This window comes from Balaenoptera physalus (genome assembly GCF_965194825.1).
Source record: "Balaenoptera physalus genome assembly, chromosome: 11".
Taxonomy (NCBI): domain Eukaryota; kingdom Metazoa; phylum Chordata; class Mammalia; order Artiodactyla; family Balaenopteridae; genus Balaenoptera; species Balaenoptera physalus.
Genome location: NC_138896.1, coordinates 10,821,478 through 10,844,470, shown reverse-complemented (window position 1 = coordinate 10,844,470; position 22,993 = coordinate 10,821,478). Strand labels below are relative to the sequence as shown.

Below are 22,993 nucleotides of genomic sequence, written 5' to 3'. Positions count from 1 at the left end.
AATAATATCACAAAAGTATTTTTTAATGGTCTTAGATATAGTAATGATATTTTAGTTAGAGTAAGTCCCTTATGCTTAGGGGAGAGAGAGAAAAAACATATAACAAGAGGTTGGCTGCTGATAAATCTAAGTGGTTAGTGTACTAGTGATCAATATAGGATTCTCTCAACTTTTCTGTATAATTTTAAAACTTGATGAAAAAAGCTTGAAAAATCTTTTAACATACTAATCTGTGTTCACCTAGTAATCCTAACTCTACCTTCTATCTCTCGGCTCCGGTGACCACACGTGCCCCCATTTCCATGCCTCTCCCACCTCCCTCGCTCTGGCTGCTCCTAGGCAGTCCCTTTGCTGGAGCCTCTGCTGATGCTTCAAAGTTACAGCTTCAGAGCTCAGCCTTGGCCCTCTGCTCCCTCTCACTCCCCATTTCTCTATTCCCTTAGCTTCAGTTGCTATTGAAATGCCAAAGACTCCCAAATGTAAGTCTTCAGGCCAGACCGCTGATCTGGGGCAAATGAATCTGAACATTGAAAGAAACTTTCGTGCCTAAACCATCACACTTCACGGGCAAACCAAGGTCTAAAATGACTTACTAACAGCATATTCTTTTCTCTTATGAAATTTAAAAGGAAAATGTTAATATGTTGCAAATCTATAAACTTCTGATTAATTAAAATGCTTATATAGTGTAATTATTCCATGTAATTGAATGTTTAATTAAATCAAGGTTCAACCACTTTTACAGATATATTAGCACCTATTCCTACTTAGTATACAAAATATTCAGGACATAATTTTTTTTTTATTTCTATTAAAGCACCTTCATGTCAGAACCATAGATTACCTGTACACTGAGTATACTTAGATTTGGATTATAACACAGATTTAAATGCTATAAGCAATCGAGTTGAATCTGTATTGTCTCCAGGACTCACTTGGAATTTACTCAAATTTTAACATTTAGTTACCTGCATTATTATTATTATTACTACTACTACTACTACTACTACTACTACTACTATTCTTATTCTCTTTCTTCTCTTTCACACAAACCTAAACTTGAAGGGAAGACCCAATAGTCTAGCATCTCACAGAGGAGTAAAAATTCATAAAAGATTTGAGGCAAAGAGAAGTAGACATCTAACATAGGGGTAAAGAGGTGGAAAACATACAAGACTCAAGTTCAAGAGCAAACGGTTAAACTTTTTCAGGGATCTTACTTTTAACCAAACTGCTCATTGCTTTTGAGGAAGGTTCTGGAATAATTTGTGGTGCTTCTGCAGTGTTTCAAAAGAATTAGGGCAAGTATTTATTATTACCAAGAAGAGTGAAAAGAGAACAATTCCCCAAAAATGCAGAAACATGTAGAACCGCAATTTGCCTCCAATATACTCTTTCAAGTTAACTAATTTCCATCTCTTCTACACCCAAGGACTCACAGGGCTCATATTTATAATGACTGTCAGTTTGCCTATCAATACAGGATTCCTTTGGTTTCCACGTCTACCTGGTTGGCGGATTAAGAAATTTCTTCAAACTCAGGGTGTCTTGGAAGCCTAGTATCTCTTTACAATCAGGCAAATGCACATCACTTGAGGGTCTCTCAGCAGATAAGCACGAGTTCACACCTTAGGTTATGACTAGCACAGGTAACTGTTTTCCTTAACGGTCTTTCCTCATTTATGCAGATTTCAGAAGTGAATGAAACCATTACTCTCAATTAACATATGGTGCCAATTCACTAATTATCATAAGCATAAAACTGCTACATAGTCCCAAATTATTTCTACTTTGCCTAACACTGGTCATATTTAACTATCAGGTAATTTTTTTAAACTTGCCCAGATCACACAAGATTAGTGAAGTCCTAACTAAAATGGATTCTATTTTGCTGAGTAGCTCGGCAAAATCTGGAAAACAAATCAAACAAATTAAAACGAAAAATTTTTATTATAAACACAATGTTTTTATTTCATCTTTCTTATTTTTTCCTTTTTTTCTTTAAAAAAAAGGTATGAAGGCCTTTTAGAAGTAGGATGGAGCAAATCAGCTTTGTCAGAAACTTCTGGAATCTTCCTTCGTATGACAAAGGGATTAGCTTAATCAATGTTTTTGAAAGCTCATGTTTGCAGTTATCTAATGTTAAAAGAAGTCCAAAATAAAATTGAATTTCAACCATCAGTCAGAGAAATCAAACTTCTAGCTTGGAAATAATAACAATTTAATGGACAAACAAAACATCACCACAATAAATAAGACTGAAGCACTGTCCTTTTTTCATTCAACAGCATGAAGAGTTTTTTGTTGTCATACATTTAAAACTCTTTAACACCAAATTAACTTACTGGCAACTCAAAAAAAAAAAAAAAAGACTATCACAATACAAAGAGAGACACAAATTTAGCACTGCAGACATTATACAAATAAGCAAAATGCATAGTACCCATATCCAGAGCTTTCTAGATACCTCATCCTATGATAACTTACCAAGTTATTTGATGTTACATTTCAGGCAAAATGAACATTTTTAAAAAACCTTATAAATATATAAGTCCGGACCACAAAACATCTCCTAAACATTATATTTACTCTAAGTACAAATGGATATTTGGAAATTGCATTCACAATGCTATCTAAACTAGATTTCGTGAAATTATAAGTGTATTTAGCTGTACTGGGGCTTAAATTCATTGGGCCACATCCCACATATACTTTCCTGTCATACCTACCCTGGGCATACATATTCTCAAAGTTAATAGTTACAGAATTAAAGTCAAACTACTATTCTAGAAATGTGTCATTTTTTACTGAATAAAGAGATTGGAACTGGTTCACTGTATTTCACGCAACAAATGTTTCATCACAAACAAGTTAAAGTAGTCTTAGTAATGCCCCTTTCTAAGAGTTATAAATATTTAAATGTTTATCATCAGTAATGAGTTTTAGACTAAAAAGCTTTTTTTTTTTTTTGCCTACTTTCTGTGGGCATTCTATTCCCTCAAACCTAAAATCTGCTAACCAATTTCTTCTCATAAATATATACATTCAACTTCCCCTACATCATGAAAAGAAGTTCATTAACTCAAGTCACATAGCTTATGCTTTTATTTGAAATAGACTGCATAAGAACTTGAATCCATTCTAAAAGGGACTTAACAGGGATGGCAATAGTCAGATTGCACTCTGCCCCTCCATCTTACTTCCTTGAAGGATCTTTTCGATTCAGGGTATCAACTTGGCGTGTTTCTTGCCCATCCTTCTGCCTGACCTACTGCAACACAGTCTGGCACATAAGCCGAAACCATAGTATTTTGGTACAGCTCAGTAAAGCACAGCAAAATACTTAGGTTCTCAGCACATCCAACCATGAGCTTGAACAGCTCCTGAATTGTTTCTGGGTTTCCACTGCCGCGATTTACCCCAAATTGTTATGGGATTGAGTCCCTAATAGAATTTTAAATACAATGGGAAAAAAACAAAATCCACATAAAGTTATAGCAACTAATTTAAACGGAACCTCACTCAGGATAAGGGATGGGGCTGACTGAACAACGTGGTTTAAAAAAAAAAAAAAAGAAACTAAATGAAAATGCTTTAAGGAAAAGCTCAAATCAGATCTCTGTGAACGATAACTGATCTGAGAGAATTTCAGAGAAGGCTGGAGAGTGGAAAATAAACGTGGAGGAAAGGGTGTGTCTCAAAAACAAGCGGCCACATTCCGCCTTGAAGTTTACTCTGATGCAAATTCCTCAATGTTTTTTAATTTTTTTAAAATATTTATTTATTTATTTTTGGCTGTGTTGGGTCTTCGTTTCTGTGCGAGGGCTTTCTCTAGTTGCGGCAAGCGGGGGCCACTCTTCATCGCGATGCGCAGGCCTCTCACTATCGTGGCCTCTCTTGCGGAGCACAGGCTCCAGACGCGCAGGCTCAGTAGTTGTGGCTCACGGGCCTAGTTGCTCCGCGGCATGTGGGATCTTCCCAGACCAGGGCTCGAACCCGCGTCCCCTGCATCGGCAGGCAGATTCTCAACCACTGCGCCACCAAGGAAGCCCCTCCTCAATGTTTTTAATTCTCTTTAGTAATGTGGCAAAACAGGTACATAACTGAAACCACACAAGAGGCGAGTTTCCTCTTGGCAAGGAGCATGCGCAGAGGGAACCAGCATCCGGGCTGAAGAGGATCCGCAGGAGCGCCAACAATGGGGCAGGGGCAGGGGCTGAGCACGGAGCAAACGGGCGTGTCTCGGGGCTGCTCTCCTCTTGGACCAGCCTCCATCCCCGGCTAAGATTATGAGAAGAGGAATCAGTTCATGCCTAACTGTCCACAAAGACCCCTACGGCAGCATAACACGCCTGGCCCTGGTGCGTGTCTAGCAGCTCGGAGCGGAACCTGCCCTTTCTCTGGGAAGACTCAGAAGCGCTCTAGGAAGGCTTAGCTGATCCCTTTTTCTTTTTTGCTAACACATAAGTAGCAACGAACATTTTTACTTCCAGCATACAGGGGAACCAGCTGAGTCAACATTTTGATGGAAAACGGACCACAAATATATGCCCAGTGGCTTTGTTCACGCCATGGGCACCGATCACAGAGAATACGCGAGAAAAGACGGGCTAAATGACCTAACTTGAAACATGGCAACGTGTGTCAAATTCTGAGCGTGCGTCTCGGTTAAGAGGACGGTGCCAAACAGTCCAGGAATTCGTGACAGACGCACTGGCAGAAGCCGTATACCATCAGGATGACGAGGCTGGAAGGGACGAGGCTGACGAAGACCACCCCGAGGGTGACCTTCTTGGACACCAGTAAGTAGATGCCCAAGGGCAAGGAGCTGAAGTACAGCAAGCCTAGCAACCATACCAACACCCGGATGGACGTCTGAAAGAGCAGGGACGTGCAGTTCCACACGGTCCAGTTGTGTGACATGGTGGTCGCGGAGTCGAAGCTGGAGGGCCTGTAGAACTCGACCACGGGCGTGGAGCTGAGCGACGGTGAGCTCTCCCTCTGCACCTCCATGATCGTGATGACCAGGCAGTTGGAGGACGCGTGGGAAGGGCTGACCAGCGAGGCCAGCCGCTTGGGGGTCAGCAGCAGCTCCGTGGGGTTCTCGGGCAGGCACTTCTTGCCTTTGCCGCCACAAGTCAAGTTCACCAGGATGTTGTTGTCATCGGGCAGGCTGCTGACTTCATCATCCGGCAGGCATGTCTCGAACCTGCAGAAAGGGCAGACGATGACGCCGCGCGGGGAGTCCCCGAAGTCTATGATCTTGTAGAGGCATTTGGCACACACCCTGTGACAGCACTCCAGCACTTTGGGTTTCCTCTGTCTCAGGTTGTACCGGTTGTAACAGATCTTACACTCCAGCTCGTCCGAGACCTGAGACTCAGCGGCATCCTCTGGCGGCTGACCGGCCATCCTGAACTCTGTACGTCCAGTCTTCGGCCAGACGGGTCTCCTTGAAGGATGACTTCGGTGAAGCTGTCTCTCCGAATATCACATCATCCGAATCAGGCAGAGATGCAAATGGGCAGGAAGAGGAGGAACAGAAATCTTCCAGGCATTTTTTTCAGCTGCTACATACCTCTCTCTGTCTCAAACGCATATTTACAAAGGCCACATGAAGGGTCTGCAAAGGAAGAGAAATTCTAATATTGTGAACAGTTCACTGAAAAGTGCTTTATGGAATTTTCTGAGCTTCAACGATTAGAAGCGGTAGACTTGAAAGGTTAAATCCCCTTCATCTTTTCACACATTTCTGCCTCCAGGATAGGAAAGTGTTATCTCCATGCTTAGCTTTTTCAGTCCACAGATATGATAGTAAGGAAGGAATTAAGAATCGTAGTGGTGTAAAGTACACTCCAGAGCACTGTGGGTATGGCTCGATATAGAGATTTTTCTCTCCAAAACTTGTAACAAATGTTGGCCTCTATGAAGATTGAATGGGACACTTATCAGAAATAGATGTTTGCAATTAAACTCCATTCAATATAGACTCACTCATTCAGCGGATCATTGGTATAAGTTCCAATTGTCTAAATACCCTCAATAGTGCTTAGGAACACACAAAAGAAGGTAAATCTTAAGGATAAAGATTTAAAATGTGTTTTCAGAAAGTGCTTTATAAAGATGAGAGCGCATTTAAATACAGCAGACAGTTCTCACCTTCCCAGTGTAAAGAAATCTGTTATAAATGTCTTCCTTATTTGACTATTCAATTTCAAACTTTTTGTTTCAATACTAGTCTTGCAAACCATGGTTGTATACATACATACACTCAAGGAAGAGTGAAGCATATGACACCTGACATAAGCATTATAACCAAGTCAAGTCTAATTCCCAAGACAGAGAAGTAAACACAGAACACATGTGCAGTTATGTCTCCAAATATGAAGAATCGTGCATGTCTGGCTATCAAGAAGTACTCAAACTTCACCCACTTGCCTACAGAAAGCCTGATACAATCAACAGTCCTTAATGTTGACCCCTAGTTGCTATTACTACTGGCTCTGGACAAATGGCTGAAAGCTGATTTCACGTACACAGTGTGTTCTCGTTAGTACTAATGGAAGGGAGCAGCAATATGGGAAATCTCTAAATAATTTTTATTTTGCTTTAATATATGTGATTGGGGCGGTAGTACATTTGTCTTAAATTATGTTTTGCTTGGAAAAATATCAAAATGTAATTGAATTTCTGAGCAGACCCCCAAGCAATAACAGCAGAAGGCTGTCATAACAGTTCTGAGAGGGAGACTGCAGCTCTGCTAGAATTTTAAGTTTGTTATGGAGCCTACTGCCTTAAAGAGAAGAGGCAATGGGTAGGTAAACTTGGATGATTTTTGCAATCATGAATAATTGGTTTATGAATACATACTATCTTCCTTTTTCATTATGACTTTAGTTCACTTTTAAATTGACTTCATATAATACAAGAATGGATAGTATAATGGTTAGCGTGGCAAGATACTCTTGGTGGGAAAAGGAAGTCAATCAATAAATAGAATCTCTGGCATCAGCCAAAAAAATGTAGGTAGAGTTTTTTTTTTAATAGAGTTATTGTATATGAATGCATGTATTTCAAAATTGCTACCGTAAGCTAATTTCTCTGTATCCACACTTACATGCAAAAAAGAATATATAGACACAAGCATCAGCTCTTCTATCCCTTTTCCTTCCATGTGCCCTAAATATTCATTCCTCATCCTGATCCTGTTCAGGACACACGTGCCCAAGTCCTTGCAAAATGTGACTTTATCTTGCCACAGTTCTACCAAGCTGGCTTTTTATTCTCTTGGGGGATGAACATCTCCAGGACGACAGTCAAGGGACAAGAGGGAGCTCTATCCCTGTCACCACTCCCAGTCCTAGCTGCCTGCGGAGGATGGTCCCTAGTCCCGGGCAGGTCCCTAGTGATCCCATTCCTGGACGGCTCCCATTCCATCAGCCCTCCTGGTAGCCACACACAGACCCAAGGCCCATCCCAAGAGAACATGTTGTACTCTCTCTGCAGCTACCTTCCCACTCAGCCTTGCTGGAGCTGATGGTAACAGTAGAACTCACAGCAGTGACTGCCTCCATTACTGTCAAAAGGACTGATGTACGCGAAGTTGTGTGAATAAGGAAAGAAAAGAATGTAAGCATATACATAAAGACACCAGGAAAAGAGAGAGTAAAACATTCAGTGAGGATAAATAAGCACAATTACATCTATAGGCACAGAAAGCCAGAGTATACATCTAGAAACACCAATAAAAGGCTTATGTGTAATGAAACTAGACCCCTACCTTACATCAATCACAAAAATTAACTCGAAATGTATTAAAGACTTAAATGTAAGACTGGAAACCATAAAACTCCTAGAAGAAAATATAGGGACAAAGCTCCTTGACATGAGTCTTAGCAATGACTTCATTTTGAATATGACACCTAAAGCACAAGCAACAAAATCAAAAATAAACAAGTGGGACTATATCAAACTAAAAAGCTCTGCACAGTAAAGGAAACCATCGACAAAATGACAAGATAACCTATGGGATGGGAAAAAAATATTTTCAAACCATATATCTGATAAGTGGTTAATATCCAAAATATATAAAGAACTCGTATAACTTAATAGCAAAAAGCCAAAGTCTAATTTAAAAATGAACAAAGCACAGGAATGGACATTCTTCCAGAGAAGATATATGAATGGCCAACAAGTACATGAAAAGGTGCGGAACATCACTAATCATCAGGGAAATGCAAATCAAAACCACAATAAGATATCACCTCCACACCTGTTAGAATGGCTATGATCAAAAAGACAAGAGATAACAAATGCTGGTGAGGATGTGGAGAAAAGCGAACCCTTGCACACTGTCAGTGGGAATGTAATTTGGTGCATCTACTATGGAAAACAGTGTGGGAGTTTCCGCAAAAAATTAAAAATAGAACTACCATATGATCCAGCAATTCCACTTCTGGGAATGTATCTGCAGGAAACAAAAACACTATGTCGAAGAGATATCTGCACCCCCATGTTCATAGCAGCATTATTTACTATTTACAATAGCCAAGACGTGGAAACAATCTAAGTGTTAAACAAGAATAAATAAGTATATGTATATATACCAACTTCTTCATATATATATGATGGAATATTATTCTGCCATAAAAAAGGAAATCTTGCCATCTACAACAACATTGATGGACCATGAAGGCATTATGCTAAGTGAAATAAGTCAGACAGAGAAAGATAAGTACTGTATGAGCCCACTTACATGTGGAAACTTTAAAAAAAAAAAAAACCAGACTCATAGAAAAAGAGGTCACTTTAGATTTGTGGTTACCCATAAGTGGGGCTGGGGAAGGGGGAATGGTACAAAGGCGGTCGGTCAAAAGGTACAAACTTCCAGCTATAAGATAAATAAGCACTAGGAATGTAATGCACAACATGATGACTATAGTTTTGACAATGTTGTATGTGGTATACTTGAAAGTTAAGAGAGTAAGTCTTAGGAGTTCTCATCAAAGGGAAGAAACATTTTCTCTTTTTCTTTTTTTCTGTATCTATATGAGATGATGGATGCTAATTAAACTTATTGTGGCGATCATTCCACAATATACGTAAGTCAAATTATTATGCTGTATACCCTAAACTTACAGTGCTGTATGTCAATTAGATGTCAATAAAACTGGGGAAAAATAAAAAATGTTTAAAAGGCGTATGCATATGTGAGAATACATTACACTGCCAGCATGTGACAATCAGCTGGTTACATTAATACTTTCTGTACCAAGCTTCTTACCATTAGAAGAGGAGTAACAATGTTCTATGTTAGGCCCACCACAATTTTTAGTTCCTAATTCTGGGAACATAAGTTATTCGCTTAGGCAGTATTGAGCTGTCTAAGTGAATAACTTTATTTTAAATAAAGCTTTCTTTTTTCACAGAAACACTCTTCGTACCTTTGAATATGTTAAGATACAGTGTTATGATCATAATGTTCATATTTATAAAAATTCATACGGGGGCTTCTTGGTAACATGCAAAGAAAATACTAAACGTTCAAACATCCAATCAAAAAGATACCTACTTTAACTCTAAGGAGTTTTCTAGCAAACCCACTCCATCAGCTTGAAATACTTCATCAGCTCCTGCCTCTGAAAGTGGCACTTCTGGGCAGGACTGGCTGAAAGCCTTGAGCTCTGGTAGCATCCCTGGAAATGGGACCAGCACAAGTGTTTCTTTCTAGAATGGCATAAACAGCACAGTGATTTCTCCTCTTGGGAGGATGGGGTACCAACCACTAGAGTTCTTAAATATTTCATGTATCTCGTTATGATTCTAAGGTCCCCCAAAGAACTCGAATAATAATCTGTAGCTTTATAGGGTTACGATCAGTGGAGGTGTTAATTTGATCCTCTAAAAGATGGGCATTCCAGCCCGTTCCCACCCTGCGTTCACTCCGTAATTGTGGGCAACAATTCAAATGTTGAATGAAAGAAGAAGCCAGACCCCAAAAAGCACATACTATATGATTCCATTTCTAGAAAGCTCAAAAAATAGGCAAAACTAAGCTGTAGAAGGGATGCAAGTTTAGGTGGTAAAACTAAGAAGAGAAGTCAGGTTGTGATTAGCATAAAAGTCAGGACAGCAGATGCCTTTGCGGTGGGGGGAGGAGGAGGGGGGCTGCTAAGAGGCTGACGAGGTTCCATCTCTTGACCTGGGTGGTGGAACCTTGTGAATGTCCACGTCGTGCTACACCACCAGGCAGGACATTTTTCTGTACCGGTGTCACCTTTCACAGTATAAAGTTAAAAAAAAAAAAAAAATTCACGGCTAAATACATTAGCTACTTTGATAGCCCAGATTTTTCTGTCAATGGATATTTCAGATCAACTTATTTTTTCCTCTGTGATCTGTAAATTCATTCATTATTTTCACAAAATTGAAATGTCAGTCATTCATTTATCACCTAAATATCCAAGCATCACTATAAATCAATATTAAAAAGGATGGAATCTTTAAGGTGAGCAAATCTGGAGCACTCCTTGATGGGAACAACTGCTAAAAGTATGTCTCACCAGGCACAGGGGAAAGAAGAATCTGGCATACTAAAACTGCCTTAAAAATAAATACATGTAATTATGTGAGGTGAGGGACGTGGTAACTAATCTTATTGTGGTAATCATTTTGCAATATATATGCGTATCAAATCATCACACTGTGAACTTTAAACTTACATAATGTTGTGTATCAACTACATCTCCCTAAAGCTGGGGGAAAGAACAAATACAAAAGATTTTCTTTTCCTAGAAGAACACCTATTCAAATATCCGAAGCTGATAGTTCTCATTAATTACTTAGGCCTTTGATAAATCATCTGGGGTAAGAATATACAAGGAGATAATGACCTACTATAATTCTTATAAATCAATTTGAGCTTTTGGGCAAATGTCTATTTCCATTGCCCTACTTAGTATGTGACTCAAATCCACTTTCTCCACTACGCAGTTCCTCTGATATTGAAGATGCAAACTTGGCTTGTATTTCGAAGCACAGTCCCTCCAGTGGATATCTGTTGTCTGCCTACCTAGGATCTCTTTTTCTCCCTTAGACCACACTGCTTCCTTCCCAACTGCCGTGGCTTCTTTGGGGAAGTCTTCCCCTCACTCAAATTCTGTGGCTGTGGTTGGGCTGGGGCACTAATCGCAGCGCCTCCCTTCTTTCCCACGCTGTGGATCTGTGACCCAGCTGGTTCATCACAGGACTCCACTAAACCCCCTGCTCACAAGGACCAGCCCGGGTGGGCAGGCGACTCAAACCAGCCCTGTCAAAGCTCCTTCCTAGGACTTTTTAAATTTGAAGCTTGGAGGAAGAAGAAACATGCCAGGGGCCAGGGGAAGGAACACAGACCAGAAAAGGATGTATCAGGGAGCTGTCATGCCACCAAGAGGGAGACTAAGAGAGAATAAAGCCAAAAACAAAAAGAGGAGTCAAGGAAGGCAGGACGCAGAGATACAGACAAAGGCAAAAGACTTTTGATGAGAGCTGAACTGAGCCTCTGGACCTAATCGTGTGTGAGGCTCCCATGAGCCAATAAATCCCCGTTTTTGTTCACGCTCGTTTTTTGGGTTGGATTTCTGCTACTCACAACACAAAGAGCCAGGATACAATTGCCACGCTGCATTTGACTTTGAGAATTTATTGTGCTTTTAGAGCTAGGTTCCTGCTTAGTACTGCAGAAATTATAAGTAAATAATGGAATAAAACAACCCAAAGCAAACAAGAGTTCTTTACTTTTAAATTTTCATTTGCACGTGTGTGCATACGTGCATGCCTGCACACATATACACACAAATTTATATACATAAACATATAAAAGTCATCATACATATTGTTTCTTTATTAGTGGTCTGTGTGTGTGTGTTTTATTTGGTTAACTTCTCCTCCTCACTTCCCTCCACTCACATCAGCCTGAATGCCACACCCTTGCCCCCCAGTAACCCATATTAACTACCTGCTGTGTTTTCTTCCATATATATTTCCACATGCATATATCTATCCATGTACATGTAATTGTAAAGACACCATACGTACATCTTTTCCACTGTTTTTTTCTAACTACTATACCCAGTTTTCCGCGTCTCCTTTTTCCCACTCAATAATGGCTCAGAAAATCTCTCAATTCAACCAATACAGTCCCGAATTCCTTTTTTATCAGCAGTATAACATTTCACCATTTGAATGTATGTAATATAGCTCACCAATTCCTCCCCTGGTAAGCATTCATGTATCTCCATTATTTTCCCCCGACACTAACATTACTGCATAATACAATCTTGTGATACACATCCTTGCATACAGGTGTTTTATTTTTTTTAAGAGAACAAGGAGTGGAATTCTTGGGTCAAACAGATACTACTCCTAACACATGTGGCCAGACTGCTTTCCAAAAAGACTGTAACATGTACTTCAACTCAGTAATACGAGTGCTCTTTCCCTCTAACAGCAACAGATGTTACTGAGCTTTATAATTTTTGCCAATCTGAGGGGTGATGTATCATTATTTGAGTTTGACCATTTTCTCATTTGTTGGCCGCCTCTGTATTTGCTCATATGTCTTCATATTTTTTACTTATTTTTCTATTGGGTTGTTGGTCCTTTCAATTTATAAATGCTCTTTTTTTTTACAAGTATTAAATTCTATCCTCTGTATTAGAAACACTTCCCCAGGGCTTCCCTGGTGGCGCAGTGGTTGAGAGTCTGCCCGCTAATGCGGGGGACACGCGTTCGAGCCTTGGTCTGGGAAGATCCCACGTGCCGCGGAGCAACTGGGCCCGTGAGCCACAACTACTGAGCCTGCGCGTCTGGAGCCTGTGCTCCGCAACAAGAGAGGCCACGATAGTGAGAGGCCCGCGCACCGCGATGAGGAGTGGCCCCCGCTTGCCGCAACTGGAGAAAGCCCTCGCACAGAAACGAAGACCCAACACAGCAAAAATAAATAAATAAACAAATTAATTAATTAATTAAAAACAAAAAACAAAAAAAACACTCCCCAAATTTACTATTGACTGGCTTTGCTTAATATCCTTTGAAAAGCAAAATATTTGACTTTTTCAACAGTCATATATTTATCTTTTCTCTTGCAGCTTCTGAGTCTCTGATCATAGTTAATATTAATATCGTATATGCAGTTCCTAATATTGTACATGTAGTTATTTTCTTACAAAATTTTTCGTGCCTTACTTTTAACTTTTATTTATTTTTTTTATATATGGTGTAAGGTAGGATTCTAATTTTCTTTTCTTCCAGGTCAATAGCCATCAATGTCAATCCCATTTGTTAAATAATCCATCATTTTCTGATTAACTGAAATACAGTCTTTGTCATATATTAAATTCTCATGCATTCCAAGATCTATTTCTGATTTTCTATTGTATTCCACTGATCTATTTGTCTAGCCATCTGTCTTGACCATAATAATTTGAATACCATGGCTTTTTAGTATATTTTGATACCTGGTAAATTATGTCTCCTCTAGGGAGTTTTTTAATTAATTCATTCAACTATTTATTAAGTGTCTCCTATGTTCCAGACAGTTATAGGTGCTGCAGATTCAATAGTGAGCAAAATCCCTTCCCTCCTGAGCTTACATTCCAGTGGTCTGGAGGGAGGCAATGGAGGAATTATATTCTTGGCTACTGGTAGCACTTAACCTTCTGTTATAAACCTTCAGATCATTTTATCAAATTGAAAAAAAAAACTGTTGGGATTGGAATCACATCAAATGCATACTTCGATATTAAGACTTCCAATCCAAGAACATGGTAAGTCTCTAATTTGTTCACAATCTTGATCTATGTTCTTCAATAAGACATTTTCATTTTCTCCATGTTTCATGCCTTTCTTTTAAACTTATTCTTCAGTATTTTTAAGGTTTTGTCACTATTCTAATTTGTCCCTCCTCTTCATTTCTAAGGGCCTGTTGCTATTATGGGGCAAGAAGGAGGCTTTTGATTTTGTTTATTTATTTTTAATCCAGCCACTTACCAAATTCTCTTATTCATTCTTACAGGATTTACTTGGAGTGTCTTGGATTTACAAGGTATACAATCATATCATTAGGGGAAAAAAAGATAGTTTTAGCTTGTCTTTTCCAGTATTTATTCCAGTTATTTCATGTTTCGTGTTTTAACAAACTTACCAGAAACTCTAAGACAAGGTTAATAATTCCCACAAGAATGTAAGCTCCATGAGTCACAGCCTTTTCTCTTCTTTATTCATTCCTGAGAACACAGACCAATACCCTGGCCCAAAGTAAGTGCTGAAAAAACATTTGTTAAATGAATAAGTCATAGCAATGTTGTTTAGTTCCTAATACTAACTGTAAATTTTTATGTGTTTTGCTGTTTAGGATGATACTGTTGGTTTTGGTAAATAGCCTATTATATTAATGTAGTTTCCATTCTTAATTTATACTTTTTATTAGTTGTGTCTATACATTTTATTAAATACTTTTTCAGCATCTATTGATGTGATCATGTGGTTTTCTAGCCCTAATTTGATCATGTGAGGGATTTCACTGAAAAATTTCCACTCGTGTTCTTGGAATAAACCCTACCTAGTCATACATAGTTGGGTCCTCAAATACAATGATGGGTTCTATCTGCTAATCTTTTATTTAGAATTTTACATCCATATTCAACATTAAATTGGTCTCCAGACTAGTTTTGTACTCTATCAGGTTTTGTAATTAAATGTATGCTTATTTTACAAATGAATTAGGGGCTTTTCATCATCTTCTGGAACAGTCCAAATGATGATAAAATTATTTGTTTTTTAAAGGTTACATAAAACTCAGCTGTAACTTCATATGATCCCCTTGCCTTTTTAAATAGAAGATCTTTACTCACTTTTCCAATCTCTTTTATGGTACTGCCTTATTCAAATTTTCCACTTTTTCCTGAGTCAAATTTAGACATTTATATTTGGCAAGGAAATAATCCATTTTTTCTGGTTTTTCAAATTCATTGCCATAGAGTTGAATGCAGTTATCGTTGTTATCTTCTTTGAATTGCTCCTATAGCTCTGATTATGTCCTTTTTCTCATTTTGTCTTGTAAATATTTTATTCTTTATTAATTTCCTAATCAGACACATAATCTTTATATCTATTTTATTGCTTCAAAGAACCAGCTATTATTAATGTATTTATCCTTTCTATTATTTTTTATTTCATTAACTTCAGCTTTTACCTTTATTATTACCGCTTTCTAATTTATTTTAGTTTGTTTTGTCATTCTTTTTTCTCATTTCATGATGAGATACACTTTGTCTTTATTCTTAAATAAGGAACACATTCAAAGGCTGTAAAATTTCCACTGGCTACAGCTTTCATTCTACCCTATAGCTTTTGGAATAAATCATGCTCCTTTTATTGATTTCTATATATCTTGTAAAGTGACTTTTGTCTTCTCCTTTGATACAAATGTTATGAAGAGTGATTTTAGGGCTTCCCTGGTGGCACAGTGGTTGAGAATCTGCCTGCCAATGCAGGGGACACGGGTTCGAGCCCTGCTCTGGGAAGATCCCACATGCCGCGAAGCAACTGGGCCCGTGAGCCACAATTACTGAGCCTGCGCGTCTGGAGCCTGTGCTCCGCAACAAGAGAGGCCGCGATAGTGAGACGCGCGGCGCACGCACCGCGATGAAGAGTGGCCCCCCGCTTGCCACAACCAGAGAAAGCTCTCGCACAGAAACGAAGACCCAACACAGCCATAAATTAATTAATTAATTAATTTTTAAAAATGCATTTAAAAAAAAAAAAAGAAGAATGATTTTAAATTTCCAAGTAAATAGTTTCTTTTTTATTACCTTCTCATTTATTTCTAATCTTACTGGATTATGGTCAGAGAACAAGATCTATAAAAATCTCTTTTCCTTTGGCTTTGTTAAGGTCTTCTTTGTGGTCAAGTATACAATCAAGTTTTGTAAGTAATCCAGAACAGAATATTCTGTATTCGAGGGATGTAAGGTTCTAGCATATCCGTTAAATCTAACTTGTTTTATTTATTCAATTTCTCCATCTTAGGGGTCTGCACAAAGTTAAGATGGGTTGAGACAAATAAGAGAGGTTTATTAAAGTGTCTCACCATAACTGCATTTGCATTTCTAATACTTTGCTTTACAGATTTAGTGGCTATGTTATTTTATACATACATGTTTATTTATCTTCTTCATAAACTGTGCTTTTTTAGAATTATTATATAATTTCTTTCCTTATCCTATTTATGCATTTAACTTAAATATAACTTAAATACTAAACCTCATATTGCTACTTCTTCTGACTCTCTATATTGGCCTGAGATCTTTCTCCATCATTTTTTTTTTCAACTTCTATCACTTTGTTTCAAATGTTTCTTTAAAATACCATATACCCGGGTTTTGCTTTTTAACTTAGCCTAACAGTATCAAATTTTTAATGGGAAAATTCAGTTCATTCACATTTAATGTAAAGAGTATTATATTTGAACTTATTCTTTCCTTCCCACTTGAGTTAAATGGTTAATTTAGAAATTTTCAAAAAAAAGGAAAGAAAAGAAAAGAAAAATTTCCTCTGCTATTATCTCTGGTCACCTTGAGGTATTTCTGATTAACTTTTTGTTTGGATGCTTTTTGTGTGATACTCTTTCCTTGAGTATTTTTGCTAGAAAACGGGTGATGACATCTCTGAATTCCTGCGTAACAGTAAATGCCTTTTATCCTGACAGAGAGACGGCAGCCTGGCTATGCATGTGACTTTCAGTCTGCTGGCTTTTTGTCTCCGTTTTCTACAGAAGTTACTCCACTATCTCTAGCTTCAGATGTCACAGATAAGAAATCTGCTGCTTAGTCTGATACCCCTTAATGGTGGGTAATTTGTTCTCTCTTTCTGGAAGCTTTTAAGATTTTGCTCTGTATTCTTAAGAGTTCAAGAACTTTTCCAGTACACACAGAGAATTCGTAAATCTAGCTTGGAACTTGATGAGCGATTTGAATGTTCAGAGTCAAGTCTTGATTGTTAAGCTCAGAAAATTTGTTTCTTATATTTATTTAAGTATTGCCTTTCCTCCATCTGTCCTTTTTCTCCTTCTGGCTCTCCTGTTAGTCACATGTTATATTTCCTAGATCTATTTTCTCTTGTGATTTCCATCCCTTTATATTTTAGTTCTGTGCTTTCAGATTCTTCCACTTCACCTACCTGGCTCCTCATTCAGGTCTCAGGGATGATCATCATCTCCTTCAATTCATTTACTGAAACGTCTGATTGGAAAAGCATGCCCTTCGTCTCTAGGAAGTCTTCTTGTGCTGCATTTAAATCTCCTTATGTGCTCTTACTATTTTTTGTCCGCTCGGCGTCTGTCTCCAGCTGTCTCTCTGTTACATCACTGGGGTTCTGGTCTGATTGTTGGAGGACCCACGTGACTACACTTCCGTGAAAGGTGGGAGCGCGGTGGTCTCTACTCCTGTGACCTCACAGAGCGACAGCAGGCAGACACCAGGGTCTTGCCAAGTCACCAGGAGGGAAGTTTCTTGCAAATTTTCCTCACACTCTCCCAGCCTACAAGACAGGGAGGACTCACTCAGCCCAAGTGTTCACATTCTCCTAGGTCTCTTGTGGGACACACACACACAAACACACTCACATACATACAGTGGGATGAGGGCAATTTTCAATGTTCCTCCCAGCATTCCCCCAGCCTCTGTAGGTCAAGCTCTTTATAGCATCCAGTGCACTCTGGTCCTCCCCCAAGACTCATCAGATGCCAATCTTCACTGCCAGCCCAGCCCAGCCCAGCCCAGCGCAGCCCAGGAAGAAGGCCCTCACCTGTCCCCCCTCACCTCCAGCTTCCACAGAGCTCAGGATTTCACCTGAACCCAGGGCTCTTTTGGCTCCAGGAACAGTTTGGGTCAGGAGAGCCAGAAACAGTAGAATTGAGACTGGCTGGCTAGGGAGCCACTGTATCTTGCTATCTTCCCAGAATCCTTGCCAACTGTAATCCCTGGATTTTTTTTTTTTTCAAATATTTATCCAGATGGGAAAGGTGGGAATTTGTGATAAAAGTTTAATTTGAGGAGAACACTGTCAGTCCTAATCACATTTAGTGACTATTACATAAAGGTATGTATCAAACTTTATTTATTTTAATCCCTAAGTTCATACCTTTTTTTTTTAATTCTCCCTTCTGCACATTCGTTTGTTTTCATTCTTCTGTAGCAAACTGTCTAACCCCAAGAATCAATAAATATGACACCCGAGAGTGTAAGAATCCTTTTACTTTCCCCTTGGATATCTCTCCTAAATTATACCTCTCAAGTTCTACATTTTACTTCAGAGAGTTGTATTAGCACACACCATTTATATCAAAAAGCCATTAGATAAGGATTCTTCATATTTTTCTATTTCAAAAACATTCATATCTACTCTTAAAAACTTAGACTGTTCAGGGTCTTTGTTTGGGGTTTCCTTCCCCAGCTTTTCATGATGTAACTCTTCTATTTCAATCTTAAATTTACTAGTAGACCATTTCATCTAAATATCCTTTGGCCTTCCCCCATCATGCGTAGGGGTAGTAATATGGCTATGGTAATTCTCCACAGCCCTGTACAGCCTTTGCAATGTGACTTTCCATTCAGCCCATCAATGGCTGGAGGAATCTGCTTCCCCGTCCCTTAAATCTAGGCTGGCCTTGTGACTTGCTTTGACTAACAAAGTTGAAGTGACTTTGTGAGAGTTCTGAACCCTGGCCTCAGGGTGCCTTGCAGCTTCTGCTCCTGGCCTCTTGGAACTTTGGGCCACTATGTAAAGAAGCCCAGGCTAGGCTCCCTGAAGATGAGAAACCAGAAAGTGGGGGAGGGGGGGCGGTGGGAGGAGGGGGAGCCCAGACTAAAGCCAGACCAACACCAGTCATGTAAGCGACACCATCATAGACCAATCAGCCTCAGATGAACCACTAGTGAATACAGCCATTTGAAAGTGTGACCCAGAGAGAGACCAGCGAAAAAATCATCCCAGTAGAAAGTGCTGACCCACAGAATCATGAACAAATAAAATGACTGCTGTTTTAAGCCGCTAAGCTTTGAGGTGGTTTGTTTTGTAACAACAGATAACCAACACATCATGCTAAACGATCCCTTTCCAAACTAATCCAAAGCTAATCCAAAACTAATCTCTGTCCCAAAGAAATTGTCTTCATTTATCCACGGCTATCATCCTACCTAGAGGACTTTCTTACACACTTTGAAACTGCCTAACCCTGTCGTTCTTGCACTTTTTGTTTGTGTTAGAAAGTTCTTGGTCAAAATAAAGTTCCTGTGTATTCTTCCGTATATAAACGTCTATAATTTTTACTATAATGACTTCTGTTAATTAAGAGAGTTTCCCTAAGAAGCTCAAAAATTTTAGAAACATTGCATAGCCTTCACAATAGTGAAGGGCACCATAATTCCCATTCAATAGATGTGTAAATGCCCATGAAAGTTAAGCATTTTTTCCAAGATTATATAAAAAGTCAGGACAAACGGAGCTCAAAAAATAAGCCATCACTGTGATCATATTTTTTGCCTGTCCAGGGCTCTATCCTGTGTCTCACCCCACTGTCCGTATGAATTATATTTATACGTCTCAGGGTGAGTTTAGTTTCTTCCAAGTATTTCTCATACAGTTTTCATTTAGCCTGAATCATGCTCACATGCTCCATCAACCATTTTAATTTGTCATTAACAAGACAGGTTATATTTTTCCGCTTACGAAACAGCAACACTGCCAAGTTTTCATTCTCATTTCCTGGCTCCTCCCCCCGTCATAGAAAATCAACAGTATTAACATTGCTCCCTATTTGAGAGACAATAAGTTTTAAAGGGCTCTCTAACCAAAAAACTGATACAAATTAAGCAACTGTCATTTTCATTATCTATGGTTCCTGTTTTTAGAGATGGTGCTAAAGACCTGGTTCTGTCTTTAATTTCTTTTTCTGCAAAATGGAACATCATTATTCAAACATAGTCGGTTTTTGTTCATCAGTTTTTATGACATCCTAGATTCTTTGACTAATAGCTCTCCCCTACCCCCAACATACGAGAGATTCTGACACTTCTAGCACCATCCTTCTTTGTGAATAACCGACGCAGGACACTGGTTTTAAGCTCAGCTACTGATAAATGACACACACTTGCTATCTCGCTAATGCCAAATCTCTCATTCACAAAACCCTACACTCCAAATCTTAGTGTTTATGGCACTTGAGTCTCAAATGAAGATTAAACCATACATGTGGCATCTACCTTCAAGAAAGTCCAGTTCTTCCATCTAGAGATTTGTGAAGTTGGCTTCCAGTTAGAGTTTAGAAGACTCACATTACTGTTAACGATTACAGATCGTCAATAATACGCTGCTCTCCGTCCCAATTATTATAGTTCTCCCTTAGGGAACATTAACAATATTTAAGCTTTCGTATAGCGTGATAGGCTCAGATTTGGGGGTTTTGCTATGCCTTTACATTAAGAAAAACCCTTCTTGTTATAATAAAAGGCTCTAACTTAGAAAACCCTGGAAGAAGAGGCTCAGCAGGTGCCGAGCGCTCATTCTTGAAGGATCAACAGCTGACTCTAAATGAATTTAACCTCCAACACCAATAACCCTGAATGGCTGCTTGGCAGCATTCTGAGCACTTCCAGAAAACTTCCCTCAGAGACTGAAACTCTTACCTTACCCCTCCTCCAAGACCAAGCAATTTAATTTGATGGGGAACCATAATCTACTTATTAGAATACAGCCAAGTTAATGACCTAGAGCTCCAGGCTGTAATTCTGGATGAGAGGCCACTATTTAAACAGATGGAGAAGGGATTTACAATGCATCATTTGCCGGCGCTTTGAAACCAGTGAATGTCCTGCAATGAGGGAGAAAAGGCAGGTACTCCTCACCCTACGTATAGCCACGCCTGCAGCTTCAGGGCCTGTGCAGCCAGAAGCGTGGCCACCGCTTGCAGGCAGCCTGAAATGGACTCAGGAGACCTAGATGTGGGGCCTGACTCCAGTACTGACAGGTTATATAAGATCTTGGACTAGGAGAGAACACCTGCCTCACAGGTTCTTGTAAGGACTCAATGAAATCATACGGGTAGAAATATTTTACATAAATTAGCACTATATGGATGCTATTAGAAATTTAGAAATAATGTTTCCATTGACATTAAGTACTTCAGCATTCTAAACTGGCAGTAGATATAAGATACGCACCAAACACAGTATCAAAAGGTACCCAGGTTTTCTATCTATAGATAGAACATACAGCAAGTAAAACGTAATCTACCAAGTGTACAGGATCCTAATAATCTCCACTACATGACGAGATGAAAAGGAAATTTCATTAGTTTTTTTTTCTTCCTTATTCTATCTATATGGGGCACGAACAGATAATGTATAAGTCTTACAAGTTTAGGTTGCTTGCTTGGTACCTTACTCTTCACTTGGAAGAGGCAAAGGTATAACATAAGAAGATCAAGGGTTAACAGGAATATAGGTTGCAAATTACATTATTAAAAGTGACTGAGCCCTTTCCCATTAGACAAATCTCTTTGCTATTAATTCCTTTCCCCACAATTTCCCTTGGCCAAAATTTAATAAAACTCTCTAATCATATCAAGAAAGAATCAAATGATCAAAGAAACTAACATAGGTGTTTTGCACAATTTCTACAATTTCAAACTTAGGTAGAAGTAAGTTAATTATTTTAATGCTTGTTTCACTAAATGAAACTAATAACACACACACACACACAAACACACACACACTCACGCACACATACTCAAATGTTCCCTCTTCTTCCAAGCCAATACAACTGCCTTTTGGAAGACAAAGGTGATATACCTACTGGTATGTCGCCCACGCCCTTCCTCCTGAGGCCCTCTCTTCTCCTCCCTGCCGGGATGCCGCGCTTTCCCAGCTCTCTTCCTGACCACTCTTTCTCGGTGTTCTCTACAGCTCCTCTTCTACCAAATCCCCAAGAACTTGGTCTTGAGCCATTGTTCTTATTTGCAGTCTTTCCCCCGGATCATCTCATCTGCTCCCACAGCTTTAAATACCGCCTGACAGCTCCCCCGATTCTGTGTCTGCAGCTCATACCTTTCCTCTGAGTTCCAGACCGCCTACTGGACCCCTCCCCTTATATTCTTACCAACATTTCAAACGTAAGTTAAATCTAAGACAAGTTTGGATCTTCACTTCTAACCACACCCAACACAGTTTCCCCATCATAATAAATGGCACCACCGATTCTCTGTTTTTCAGGCCACAGTCTAGGAGTCAGGTTTGACTGCACACTGCATCTCACTCCTCACATCCAGCCCATTGGCGGCATGAGTCAATTCTACCTCCAAAGTGTGTCTCCAAGCTTCCAACTTCACCCAACATTTGATCTTATCCATTACGATACTGCCTCCTAACTGATCTTCCTGCTTCTATCTTGCCCTAGTACAAACTATTTTCTTTGCAGCAGCCAAATATGAGCTTCTGTAAATTAGATTATATTAATATAGACATCACGCTGAGGAGGTATACTATGTCATTAAGGCTTTTACGTTTTCTCTAAATGTTTCCCAATATACTAAGCAAAACAGTCACCACTGTTCAATAGTTTTCCGTTACGCAGACAGTGGAATCCAGACTCCATACAGCAAGGTGCTCACTGTACAATCTGGCCCTTGCCTTCCCTCCAGTCTCGTCTTGAGTCACCGCCCATATTGCCTTCCTGTCACATCCACCTTTGTTAAGTTCCAGGAACAGTCCAAACTCTTTCCTGCTTTAGGCTGATATGAAATGTCCTTGCCAAGCTCATTCCTTTTTATTGATCTCAACTTCAACAGAAAGTCCTCAAAGAGGACCTCCTTAATTACAGGTATCCCCCACTTTTCGAAAGTTCACTTTATGTCATTTCCCTTTTACAAAAGACCTACATTAATACCTGTTTTTGC

The 22,993-nt window shown here is 39.3% G+C and overlaps 2 protein-coding genes across 14 annotated transcripts in view; both read right to left on the bottom strand.

Moving 5' to 3' along the window:
• NOL7 (nucleolar protein 7) overlaps positions 1-22,993 on the bottom strand; it is a 342,745-nt gene that overhangs the window by 71,454 nt on the left and 248,298 nt on the right. The gene's annotated exons all lie outside the window — the stretch shown is intronic.
• The window catches only part of RNF182 (ring finger protein 182), a 74,507-nt gene continuing 53,718 nt past the window's right edge, over positions 2,205-22,993 (bottom strand). For 7 of the 13 annotated variants that reach the window (XM_082415271.1, XM_082415260.1, XM_082415269.1 and 4 more), the window contains exon 2: positions 2,205-5,623. In XM_082415271.1, coding sequence (XP_082271397.1) covers positions 4,669-5,412 — 744 coding nt within the window. In that variant the 5' untranslated portion in view covers positions 5,413-5,623 and the 3' untranslated portion in view covers positions 2,205-4,668. Of the gene's footprint in view, positions 5,624-7,117; positions 9,860-22,993 lie in introns of those variants that run through there. The other 6 variants (XM_082415265.1, XM_082415266.1, XM_082415259.1 and 3 more) reach the window with 2 other exon arrangements.